General features: G+C 41.2%; 1 protein-coding gene across 1 annotated transcript in view; it reads right to left on the bottom strand.

The window, feature by feature from the left end:
- LOC104275982 (proteasome-associated protein ECM29 homolog) overlaps positions 1-13,839 on the bottom strand; it is a gene marked incomplete at both ends in the record, with an annotated part of 39,000 nt that overhangs the window by 21,134 nt on the left and 4,027 nt on the right. Inside the window, 13 exon segments of the mRNA XM_009872109.1 lie at positions 421-543; positions 650-716; positions 1,249-1,298; positions 2,942-3,020; positions 3,301-3,386; positions 3,564-3,683; positions 3,939-4,020; positions 5,520-5,659; positions 6,186-6,354; positions 8,557-8,641; positions 8,644-8,702; positions 9,831-9,949; positions 11,492-11,608. Coding sequence (XP_009870411.1) covers positions 421-543; positions 650-716; positions 1,249-1,298; positions 2,942-3,020; positions 3,301-3,386; positions 3,564-3,683; positions 3,939-4,020; positions 5,520-5,659; positions 6,186-6,354; positions 8,557-8,641; positions 8,644-8,702; positions 9,831-9,949; positions 11,492-11,608 — 1,296 coding nt within the window.

The raw sequence follows: 13,839 nt of genomic DNA, 5'->3' as shown, positions 1-13,839 counted from the left end.
TCCACAGTCACCCTGAGTACCCATGAAAACACAGAGCATACAAAAAACACTCTTTTGGAAAATCCAGACCCCTGGGGATCTGGATTACAGACAGTAAGTAAGAGAGTCAGCGAAGTGTGGTTTCCTTCAGATTAGCGTCTCAAGGCTGAGTTCCCAGGTATGTTCCCAGGTGCCTTACCATGTTAGAAATCACACAGCACACTGAAATCCCCACTTAACAGTGAACTATCCTTTCTAGCAAAGTCTTGCTTTCACAAAGTTCATCTGAGCGCACACACACAACCCCCATCCTCCCAGATAGGCCAATAGATTCAGTAAGAAAAAGGAGACATGTTCCAAAAGTATACAACAAGTAGTGTCAGGAAACAGGAAAACAATGAACAGCTCTTTTAAAAAAAATTTTGACGCCACTGAAAATACCTTTATTAAATAAGAAGCTACAAGAGCTTCCATCAGGGTACGCTGGGCTCCTTCCAAGTTACTGTATGCTCCAACCATCATAGACAAGGCCTCCTGAATGGCAAGCCTAGTATCAGCATCTTCCTGCAGAACAAAACCAAGAGTTTTCACTTTACAATGTGCAGTGACAGGAATTAAGCAAAATGGGCACAAACTATTAATCATTTCCCAAAGTCCCATCAGTACTCACCTTGCATAAAGCTTCAAAAAACTGCTGTACGAGTGCTATATCCTTGGTAAAGAGCTGAGGCATTCGGCTGAAATAAGATATTTTAATTCATGAAGTTTCTGGGGTTTTAAATTTAAATGCTTCACATTTCACTGGGCCTCCCCTCATCCCATATTTTAACTGTCAAGCTAAACAGAGCCAGCACAGAAAGTTTGCTCTACCTTATCCATTTCCACCATGCAGCAGCACACCCCCTCCCTTACGCAGGGTTTGCAAGGTGATATATTCTATGGACAATCACTCAGATCACCAGCATACCACCGAATATACCACTTGTCTAGTTTCATGCCCTCTGGTCTTTGCTGCACATTCCTTAAATTTACTATTCTGGCAATCCAAGAAGTGGATCTTAAATTCTGTGCATAATTCATGAGCTGCCATTAACTACTGCTAGAGAAGCTATCAGCTAAAAATCTATTTCTTTTCACACCTCTAGAGATGTCACAAGAAGAATGCTTTTCTCTGCCCTGCAGGTGGCCTAAGGTTTGCTGCTGATAAATTAACAGATTACTCTGGAAAAATTATACAATGTCCCATTGCTTAAATGGCACTTCAGTTACCTGGAGAGCTTTCCAACCGCTGAATATGCCATTGACAGCAGTTTTGAATCCTTGAATGACAAAACAATACATAAAATTCAGGAAAACCAGAAATAAATGAAAGCATATCTTTAATAATTAAATATTTACTTTAAATCCTGTCTCCAAAATGCTCAAACATGCTTTCATGGACAAAGAATCCTGGAACATAACTGTAGCCAAGAATAAAAGCATTACATATGAAGCCGTGGTTTTAGCTGGAGCCACAGTTATAGCCAGAACTGTAGTTTTAGCTGGTATGTAAAAGACTCAATATGCTTGGGCAAACAGAATCAGTGGGACAATGCAGGTGTGAGACACGCATTCCACAAGCAGAGCTTATCCCCGAGGGCAGGATGCTGTTATCTTCAGAGATGAAACGCCCCAGGACTCCCAAGGGCCATTAAGATATGCAGAACCAGCCTAGGCCAGCCTTGGGGTCTCTTAACAAAGACAAGGAGTTAACTGAATGGAGCCCATCAACAGGACACCCCCATGAAGACTATCATGAGGAAGTAAAACGACCACCAGAGACCCTGAGGACCACCGAAAGACTGTGTTATGCATGTGGGAGTGGGCGGCAACCTGTTAATGGGTTCTCAGGAAATGGCATGAATATGTATATCTGAACTGTGTAAGAGCTGTACGTCTGGCCCTTCTCGGGGCACACACCAGGTGGAGCCATCCCAGGTGTGCCCAGTGCTGCAGGAAAGACTACCTGCTTAACAGACATCAAGGCTATTGAGTTCTGATTTCAGCCTTTTCACGGCATCACATAGGAACAGAGGAGCAAGATCCTCCACAAGAAACAAAAAATTACGAACGGTGACAAAATGTAAATCACCCCTGGTCTCAGCTAATCACACTTCATTTCAAAAGACACAGCTAAGGAGATTCAGCAAATACATAAAACAGTAGCAAAGGGACAAAAACCGTCCACTGGCCCTAAACAGCAGCTGTACACAAAGGAAGCTGTTTGCACAATGGACTTGCGTATGACCAATGCAGCACATTCATATATGGGCTTAAGTCCTCCTGAACACTCCTTTTTCATGCCCTTTCTAGTGGCAGGGGAGGCCCACATGTTCAAACACCAAATCAGGCCTGAAAGGCACATCCAACAGTTCAAATGAACTAGCAAGAGGACCAAAAGCTGCAGAAGAGGTGATCTGCAACATCAGCCATTCATAAGATACATGTAGGACTATCATGGGTAATTTGCCTTCAGAACTGGTACTGCAAAGACCTCTCCAGGCCAGACTGGCATTTGCAGTTCTGTTTGTAACACCCTTCCCATAGCAATAGAGATCCTGGACAGAGAGGATGGAAGGTGTTATAAGCAGGACTATACAGCTGCTTATCACAGGGCATATGCCTGGAGCTGAGGCTCCTGTGTGCTTTAGAGTAATGAGTAACAGCAGCTAGATGGTACTCTGGCCTCACTCTTTAGGTCATCAACACTACTGTCTCCCAGGACTTTACAAATAGTGTCCAAGCACCTACCCATAGCTGTTAAACAGAACAGTTTCCCTGTATAGCCTTTTAAAGTATCCTTTGATAGCCATCGCAGGTAACCACAAAAGAGATTTATCAGTTCGCATCATAAAGGTATTTGTCTTTTGCTGGTATTCATATGAAGAATTATAGCTCTATAGAAAAGAACCTTTCAGCTTACCTCTTTGTATTCATTGATCAGTTTTGTAAGTCCATTTAAAAGCATTGGGCCTAAGGGCTTTATTTTACTTTCTGGACAACTGCAATTAAGAGACATCAACAAAAAATATTATCTTTCGTATCCCTTAAAAGTATCTTCCCTTAGTATCACTTTTCCTCCTATTTTTTAAGAGGAGAAATTACAGCTTAATGTGTGCAAGCACATATAATACCTGGATTTATGGATTAAGGAAAAAATCCTACTTTCTATGATTTTTAGTACTCCTTCTTTGCCCTTAGTTCAATTACATATTTAATTAACACAGCAGTTTCTAGGCAAATAGCTAAAAAAACCCCTTATGCTCACTGTGAATTACTTACATGATACAAATATGATGCACAAACTGCAAGGACAGACTTCTCAGTTTTGTATTTGTGTTTGCACCAAAGAGTCCATCATAAACCACCTGGTCAAAGGGAATAGAGAGCAGATCAGAGAGTGTCTGGCTTCACTTTTGAAGGGTTTATAATTCCCCTTCATCTTTAACCACAGTCACCAGTCACAGTGCTTCTCTCCCTTAAGTACCGGAGGAACTGTTTTATCAACTGTATTAGGAAGAGTAGCTTTGGAACATAAACACTACCTGAATGTTAGCTGGGAACGTTTCTGCAGCTTGCCTGGATCGCAGGAGATGCGGAACTATCTTTAATTTAACACGAGTGCTGACTGACTCTCGCTTCATTTCTGGTTTCAGAACAGATCCCTGTCAGGAAAAGAGTTGAAATAATATAGTGCATCTTCAGACAGCAGTACTTTTAAGTTAGTTAAATGACCTTCTATTGTAAATCAGAACACACTGAGACAGAGAAAAATATTCAATAGAAAAAATACTCAGTGATAGCAAAGACCAAATGAAGTGATGGATTTAAGAAACATGTCCTCTCCAAATAAAATAAGACAATTTAAAATTACAGTTTCAGAAATTAAGCAGATATGCAACTCTGAAAGCACATCTTACCTCCTTAGTTTTCAGCGGTATATCCCCAAGATACACTTTATACATTTTGTTGATGATAGCTGGATTGTTCCAATCAATTAAACTAAAGAAAAAAAAAACATGCAACACCAACATGTTACGATTCCAACTTCTGATTACTTAAAATATATGTTTACAGCATGTCACATCATATGTATACTCTTTCCAAAGTTTCAGTGGATCTAGTCTGACTTCTAATCACTTTTCCCACATCCACAACTGAACAATGTGATTGCACTGACAAGTTCTGACAAGATAATTGCAAATGATTTGTGAAGAACCCACATGCTCCCTTCTCTCCCACTGAAGCAAGACATACAACCCATGATAGTCTATCAGCTGAATACAGAATGGTCATCTGTTAACAAATTTCTCCACATTCCTCAACCTTGGTGCTTTGACATTTCAATAGAAAAGAATAGAGTACTTTTAGTTATAGAATTACTTCATCTTGGTGTCTCAGACAAACCTGTCTGCCCACAGTAACCAACTAATGCTAGCAATTTATGAGACTGGAACACACACACATATTCAGAAAACACCCTGCAGAAAACAAAAAATTAACATACACACTTCAAAAAACCAGGAGACAGACCATTTTTTTGTTTCAGTAAGGCAACTGATTTCCAAACAAGTGAGCTGTGAAGTAGCATATATTCCTCATAAAAGACAGTTAACATTGCATAGTAACATGTATTTTGACCACACATGTTTTGCTCTCCAAGTAAAGAACACCAATACAAAGGAAGAGACAAGACAAGCAGCAAAGGGAGAGACTGCCTTCATTAACCAGGCTATCATCACTTACTAGAATCATCTCCCCTGCCATGACTGAGGCACATGAATAGACTTAAATGGAGAAGGTCTCATTAAATACCTGACTCCAGGTTAAATCGTCCTATACCGCCAGTAATACAGAAGCCACCTACATATTTCAAAGGCAGGCCACTCGTACTCAAAATCTCCTCAATGAAGTAGCAACTTCACATGATTACTGACTCTGCAAACAGTACCAGCAGCAATCACTCTTGCTTCTTGCTGGGTTAAACACAGAAGCATTGTCTTTAGACGATGAAAGGTGGACTGCAAACAAGCAGAAGGTTTAATAATGCAGAAAATGGTGGCCACCAAACTTCCTAGACTATGTTCCACTTCACAGCTGCAGTCTCTGCTTTCTGAATAATTAAATGAAAGCATAATTTTCTGGGAAGGACAATACAGACCAGTTGACCAGCTGAGTTCACTTACTAAGGTCTTACTGACCATCAATGACCCACAGAGAACAATTCAGAAACCAAGGAATAAGAAAATGGCTCCAAACAACACAAAAAATGACTGAAAACACACAGCTAGAGCTGTCAGCTCCAGAGCCAAGTGACGTTCCCAGACGGAAGACTGAGCCACACCATTCTCAGCCCCATGTGAATACATGGCAGCTTCACAGGTAAATGGGGGACTGCAGCCTTCCTCCTTTCAGAGCACAGACTCTCTGGAGCACAATTAATTGCAGCTCGCTTTGTTAGGAATCCTAGAACCATCTTTTCCAAACATCCAGATGTGTACCTTTGTTTGCTTTTTAGTTCAAGGTCTGCTGCAGTGGCAACACTGTGTCTTGTATCACTGGAGGCTACAACCAGGTGTATAACAGCTTCAAGTTCTGGCACTTGCTCAGCTTCGATGAACTTCACTATCCCCAGCTTACACTGTTCAACAGTGGGGAAAGCAAAGGCAGTGTTACTGACAAGAAAGCATTTGTTACCAAAACTGTAGCAGTTCAGCTGTCTGAAATGATGGCTTCTGCTTGCTAAAGTTCACATGCTCTCTGGCTTTTTAGCAGCACCTTCATCTCGCCTCCTAACAAAGCAGTCACCTGCAGCAAAGTATCGGCATTACAATTAGGGATACTCTGCTCCTTCTCTGATACAAAGGGATGTTTCATCAACGTAAGAGAGTTTTGCAGCCTTGCTATTTTCAGAAGGAAAGCGCAAGAGTAGGCCGCAGTCATGGCTGCTTCCTAACCAGCTCCAAGAACTGCCAGTACCTCCCACCCCATCTCACCACTGCAAAACTCCTCAAGGGATCATGCAAAGTCCCTCAAATTTCCACAGGGCAAGTAAAGACCTGGTCATAATTAGTAACATATTTTCCCTCTGGCCTTCCATTCCTGTCTGTAGCCATCCCTGTTATCACCCCCACTTCACCAGGAACCAGCCCTGCAGCCTCAAGTACCTGTTCTAGCAGCTCCGGTGTCCATGGGCTATCTCCAATTACCCTTTTGGCTGCGTAAAAACTCATCCCTGGAGGTGGCTGAGGGATTCCAGGACCTCCCACGCTACTCGATGAAGAGCCCTGGGCTGAGGGCATGTTTTGTCGACTCTGAGATTCATTCAACACGAACCTAAGCAGGTGGGAAAGGAGTTTCATTAGAGGCTTTGCCAATCCACATTGCCAGCTGAGTTAAATGCTGGAAGAGAGGAATAAACATAACCTGTCCAACTTCACGTATCCATCTTTAATTAGTCCCATGAGCTCGACATAAGACAGAATTTTATTCAGTTGAGACTCAGTTACCAGTAATTCCAGCATATTCTGCAAGAGCCGTAACAATCTCATTGTAACTCTTTGAAAACAAACCTCAGTTGGGAAAGGGAAGAGTTGACTGGCATTTCTGAGAAAGGATATCTCAGGTTATGAACCAGAAAGAATGATCTCTTTTGTATCAGAACTGAATACTCAGACAGTACTACGTTCAAGGAACTTGTACTAAAACCTTTAACTGCATTTGTATGATTTCTACAAAAAACACAAACCTAACAAGGAAACAATGAAGCATAAGCAGCATGAAGCAGCAGGTAACAATCTTTGATATAAAAAAATAAGATAATGTTTTGGAAAATGGTAGGCTTAGTGCTCAGCAGGGAAGGAAAGCAAAAACCATAAAGGTTAAGCTTAAAGATCTTTGTCTTTTTGGAGACTGGGCTAGTCTGGCTGTCCTGTGCACATCTCTATGCTCTCACAAAAGCCACTGCACCTCTCCCTGTATTGTTGGAAGCTCGTTAACACATGAAGGCATCAAAACTTTAGTGCAGAGACCAGCAAGAAATCTTTTGCCCTAGACAGCCATAATCTGTTCTGCACTCAGCACACAGGCAACAATGGAAAATAAACCATCTTAACAAGAAGAATAAACATTCATCCCAGATCTCAGTAGTTAAAACTTTAAGCACTTGAACTTGATCATGAGCTTTAAGCCCTGCAGTTAGGCTTTCTGGTTATTTTACTGCATGCAGACTGGCAAGGCTAATTCACGACCGGGAAATGACAGAACAAGGTGTAACAGGCATAAATTCGCTGTAAACAGCTACAAACAGTTTCATCCAGGAGAGCAAGACTTTAAGAGACAGATGTCCAGAGACAGAGGCTAGCCAAAGACATTCTCAGTACCTTCTGGGAAGAAAATTAAGCCCTCACTCCTATTCCTATAGTCTCTCTGAGTAGTTAAAAACTATCTTGCTTGGACAGAGTACCAAAGAAGGAAGGAAGTGAAGCACAGTGAAGAAAGACTCATTGCAAAGCCCAAGGGCTTCAACTGCTGAAGCTCTAGTCACAACAGTGTGGAGGTGAAGGTAAGAGCATCAACCTGGGCAAACCAAAGAGAAGCTGTGAGCAGAGGAGTAGGCCAGAAATTTTAAACTATAAGCTGCAAGACTCTAGGCACTGAAATGGTACAGAACTGACACCCCAAACATCTTATGATAGTACGACCCCCAGTAAAACTACATGGAAAAACATTACATGCTCACTATATTGAAAGTCATTCCTTAAGGTCGATCCACTTGTATGAGCAAGAGCTAGGTGCTCTGAAAAATCCTACAGGAACCAATGAAATGTCAGGAAAAAAAAAGAAGTGTGTTTTACTGTTAAAATTATTTCTACTTTGTTTTAAAGCAAAAGCTCTCCTAGCAATAAAAAGACACCAAAAAAGTTAGTGGAAAACAGATTTTGAGAAAGTATTAGGTTTAGACACTAGGAAACTCCTAACGAGCAATGATCACTAAATTCAAATTGCTCTGTACATCACTCTTGCTCTTAGAAACAGTGTTCACACCAAGACATGGCATTACAGTTAAAAAACTCTTCATCAGAAGACAGGTGAAACACAAATCATGTTACCGAAGGCTGAACTCTGGAAAGCACAAGTTTTCAGACATTATGCTTGCCTATTACCTTGCAAGAATAAGCCTTAAAACTCAACTGCAGGAAGATAAGCACACTTTTTTGATCTGCCTTCTATTTAAAAGGTTTAGTTATTTAACAAATAGCTCACGTCTTATAGTTTCACTTTGATCCCCCCGAAGGTCAAGGACAGAATAGTAAAATACCCAATTAAGTATAAACAAGGCATTTGTTAAACAAGGAAGGTGGTGATCCCATTCTTAAAATTAGGACCCTTCTTTGTATCTTTCTGAAACATGTAACTGGCTTTACTAGAGCTAGGTAACAGCATATTTTAAATGAGTTTCCAAGGGTGCAGTTTGTAATATTGCACATATAAGAAACACATGAATACTAGAGAAGACAGGTATTAACTCTTACTTACCCATAAGGCATAAGAAGAACATCCAACATAAAGTCCAAAAGCAGCTGTACAGTCTTTGGTTTTTCAGCAAGATTAAATGGAGAAGCCGCTGCTTTCTAGCAGGGTACTTCATGTGAAAAAGGGTTGGTATTAGAAGATGCATTAGGCTGAAAAACAATTACGTTTACTGCAACCATATAAAAAACACACACGTGTTTATTCTTAACATTCAAGAAATCTTTAACAAACCTGGTTCTTAATTTTAACAAAAAAAAAAAATTTAAGAAGTTAAAACAGTTAAACTGATTCACAATCCAGTGGCCTCTGTGAGCTGCCTGATGTACTTAAAGATGGAAGGCAGAAGATAAATCAGGATTTGCACTTACAAAAGAATATATATGACTGCATACATGCACATGCATTTGGAAAGATAGAAGTCATTGTCTTTGTCCAGTCTTTTAATGTTTAAAGTTTTAAATCTGAGTCTGTCTAGAGCAGAAGTTGATCAACATTATTCGGGTTCATCAGAGAGTGCACACAGACAAATATACTGATCATATAACAGTTCCCAAAGCAATCTTCAGTCACATACTTGCTTTTTGGACAGGGCAAACCCAGAGTCCCTGAGAAGACAATCAAGTGTTTTCTGATCTCACAAATGGAGGCAAGATTTTACTGCAAGACTTTTCAGTAAGTTCATTTTTGAACTATAACATTTACATTGTTATAGTGATATAGAGTGGATGAAGATATGATTTTAATGTGATTCGCCAGTGCCAGCACGATGAAAACCCATCTCAATGTAGGTAAGATGCAGGTCCATAATTAACAGTTTTCTAATTCTGAGCACAGAGCAATTTTTTTTTTTTACTTAGTGCATCTCAGTCTTTCAACTTAGAAATTTTAGTTATCTCACAATGTAGAGTGGCCAACCTGAGACATTTACTGACATTTCTGTTCTTGGACAGAGAATATTTACTGAAGGTCTAACCTTAAGCTGGAAATCAGAATTTGATCAAGATGGATATGGGATATGGATAGGCATATCCATCACAACACAGACCTCTTATGACAGGGAGTCTGCTGCTACAGATCCTGTATATTACTGCCACATTAGACTATATTAACTCTTTGTACCTCCCAAACCACTGAACTGTTGACACAAATTGTTCAAACCAAGAACATTCTAAACAATGAAGATATTGTCAAGGAAAAAAAATAATCTAGCAATTGGTTCAAGTTATTTTACTAAAACAATACCAACAGAATACACTCCCAAGAGTATCCAGTTATACCTGTCTTGCTGTGGTTGAGGTTTTCCTTCCATTGCAGTGAGAAGAGTTGGAGCCAATTCACATTGTTTTTCCACAGGCAGACGGGGGTATCCCATCTTAACATAAATTATTGTAAAATTCTAAAGGAGTAGAAAAAGCACACAGCATATATATATCAACAGTGCAAAAGAAATATCTGTTCTTTAAACACTTTTTGTATGTCGTGTTACACAGGTGCGTGTTGGAAATCCTATCTGTTTTGGAAGACAAATTTCTTAATTCCAGTGCTCACCGGACTGAGAGCTATTAAAGGGGAGGCTCAACAACACTGAGGTGTAGGTGTTGCTGAGCCTCCACTTTAAAAGGAGGAAATCAATGCAAAAAATCCTCTCTCCCTGCTCTTAATTTCAGCTTTACCCGAGCGACAACTTCAAAGAAAGCAAATGTCATGTTCTGTCTTAGCTACTTCTGAAATAAAATAGAAAGCGATACTGAGTAAATACGAAGTCAGCAACACAGACAAGGTTTGTCTTGAAAATATGTGTTTTAATGATCCTAACTGAAAGCTCCAAATGCAATCCAAACAAAGTCCAGTGACAGGACAGCACAGCAGAGCAATACTGAATACCGTACAACCTAACTAGTATTCCACTTATCCAAACAGAGCCAAGAACTGTAGAGGTATGAGTCATGTGTTCACCGACCTTGCCGGAAAGCACTTCACATCTTTGTAGACGGCCCTTGTTATAATTTTATGAAGCTTCATGGCACAAAATATGTGCCACTCAGCTACGTGAATAAAAAAAAATAGATTTTTGACATGACCAGCTAAAAGCAAAGCTTATGTCAAGTTTGTCTTCACATAAGATGGTTTTTAAACTGCTCTATAGAATATGTTCACTCTAAGAAGAAGCCTTCAGCCATTTCTAAAAGGTGAACTCTGGATAATCCCACTTTCTTAAAGATAATCTGAGATTACTGCTGCATTACTGCTGTTTGAAGTCTAAGTACTTCTCCACCAGTTGCTAAAGTGCTATGTTTTCCATTTATGCTACATATGACTGAATAGTCAAGTGAGAACTGGAAGTTTTCCCCCGATTTTATAATTTCTTTTTCATGATGGTGATTTGCAATAGACCTACCACAGCTGAAACGAAAATCACTTTCATAGGTTCATAAAAACATTTTAAAACTATTTCCATTTTTTAAACTACACTGAATGAAACTATCTAGTAAAGTTTCTCCACATCAAAAACATCTTTTTTTCATCTTTTCTTGTTCAGCCAATGACTGAACCTGACCTTAAAAACACATAAAAATACTTCTTATGTGTTTGGAGAAATACAGATGTTTTAAGTAAGACCCTGATCCTGCATGTATCAGTATACAGGCTGGTAGCTGCTTGCAAAACGGAACTTGTGAAAATCAACAGACCCCCTACAACAGAAACAGTAACAATTCAGGCATTCATGATACATCAAGAGTAATTAAAGGTAATTTGAAGAAAATAGTGTAGGTGCTTTAGGAAACCAAGTTTCATCCACAACAGACTATAAAGTTTGAAAAAAGACCTCTCAAAACATTAACCTCATGACAGTAACATACTTGCTAGGAAAAGTGAAAAAGCTAAATACAGGGGCTAAATACACTGTGCTTGCTACAATTAAATCAGCAACACTTACAGTGACAAAAGACACTGCAGAAGGATCTTGATACTGAACTAGCAACGTCTCTACTGGAAGTTGAATTTTTGGACGACTTTTGATGCGCTTATTCAGATGAACCAGCAGCTCCATGACCTGATAGGAAGAAAACAAAAAACTTGAAAGAATCACCACTAGTTTTACTACTTTGGACTCCACCTATCACCCTCGGTCAACTAAGCAGGCCTATTATAAACAAATCAGGCCTGAGCTTCCTCATTATTTAATGTCTAAGAAAAAAGCAACCATCATTTACTGTGTTATCTTGAAGTCACTTTGACATGTCTCCGGTCACTCTAAAGACAAACACATTAAAAGTCCCAAACTATGCTACAACTCATTATTAACAGAAATGTGAGGAAGAAATGATTACTGAGGTTGATCAGTTCTTCCTACACAGTTGGTTACAACCCCTCAAAACTGAGTCTTTGGAAATCTGCGTTGTTGCTCTGTCTTGTCACTGTAGAGTAACTCCATGACACAGAACAAAAAAACAACGAATAAAATCCCACCCGTAACAAAGTTATCATGCAAGTGTATGAAAACTATGTTTGGAGCGAAACAATACAGGACCGAAACCCTTTAGGGGAGAGAAGTCAAGAGGGGCCCCATAAGTGCTGGGCAGAAGGGATGTGCAGCCCTGCCCTGGACAGGGAGAGCCCTGGCAGTGACACCGGTGAGGACAGGCAGCAGCTCGTCGGGGTGGCCCTAGCTCTGGTGGGCAGTGGACAGAGCCAGGGCCAGAATGCCTTTGAATAAGACTGGTGCAGAGCGGTGCTTTCTCCGTGTACTGGGTTTGCCTGGCCAGATTTCGGTGCAGGGAGGGGTCTGTAGGGGTGGCTTCTGCAAGAAGCTACTCAAAGCTTCCCCTAGGTCTGATGGGGCCAACACCAGCTGGCTTTGAAGACGGACATGCTGCTGGCCAAAGCTGAGCCTGTCAGTGATGGTGCGAATGCTTCTGTGAAAACGTATTTACGAAACGAGGAAAAATAACATGCCACAGCAACGGGGAGCAAGAGAGAGTGAGGAGTGACAACAGGTAGAGACACCAAGGTCAGTGAAGAAGGGAGAGCAGAGATTCCTCTGGGTCATGAAGACCATAGTGAGGCAGGCTGTCCTCCTGCAGCCCATGGAGGTGTCAAGGGCGTAGATGCCCACCTGTGGCCCGCGCAGAACCCCACACCAGAGCAGATGGATGAAGGGGGTTGTGACCCTATGGGAAGCCAGCACTGGAGTTGGCTCCTGCAGAGTCTGTAGCCCATGGAGAGAGGAGTCCATGCTGGAGCAGGTTGGGTGGCAGGACTTTGTGACACCATGGAAGACTTGCGCTGGAGCAGTTTCCCCCTGAAGGACTGCACCCCATGGAGAGGCTCACGCTGAGGCAGTTTGCCAAGAACTGTCTCTCATGAGAGGACTCATGTTGGAGAAAGTGTGTGATGATCATCTCCCGTGAGAGGGTCCCCACAATGGCCCAGGGGAAGAGTGAGGAGTCCTCCCCCAGAGGAAGAAGGAGCGGTGGAGACAACATCGGATCAACTGACCGCAACCCCCATTCCCTGGCCCACACATCACTCAAGAGGAGGAGGTGGATAAAATGGGATTGATGTTAAGCCTAGGAAGAAGGGAGGGCTGGGGGGAAGGTGTTATTTTACGATCTGCTTTTATTTCTCATTCCTCCTCTCCAATTTTGATTGTTAATAAACTTCCCCAAAAATCAAGTCTGTTTTGCCCAGGATGGTAGCTGCAAGTGATCTCCCTATCCTCATCTCAAACCCTGGGCCCTTTAGTATATTTTCTGCCCCGCTTCTTGCTGAGAAGAGAGTAACAAAGTGGCTGCGGTGAGTACCTGGCCGCCAGCCAGGGTCAAGCCACTACACTTGTGATGAGAACTCTCAAGTAGTGGAGCAGAGGCCCACAGAGTTTGTGTATCTCTATCTTGAGAAGTTTTTCAAGAGCCATCTCGATAAAACCTTCTGCACCCTGGTGTGAACTTGTAAAGGACTGTTTTAAGTAGAAGGTTGGTCTGGAAATCTTCTGAGGTCCCCTCTAGGTTCAATTATCTCATGATCCTACAATGTCAGTAAGTAATTTCTTAGCACAGCATCAGCAAAGAGTCACCTGTAAATCCAGTAAATGAGACATCATAACCGAATGGACAATCTTGAAAAACTACAGTCTCCACTCTGGAACAGGAGGTTGAGAAATCACACTGCATACCCTATCAGTTGCTCAAGCAAGGTGATGCAAAAATATGTGATATTAAATGGATATTACTCCAGTAAAACCAGACAGAGCCAGTTCTAGGTGCATGCTGACTCCAAGAAATT

Source organism: Apaloderma vittatum, unplaced genomic scaffold, assembly GCF_000703405.1.
Source record: "Apaloderma vittatum isolate BGI_N311 unplaced genomic scaffold, ASM70340v1 scaffold11466, whole genome shotgun sequence".
Lineage (NCBI taxonomy): Eukaryota > Metazoa > Chordata > Aves > Trogoniformes > Trogonidae > Apaloderma > Apaloderma vittatum.
This window is presented reverse-complemented; position numbering and strand designations above follow the sequence as displayed.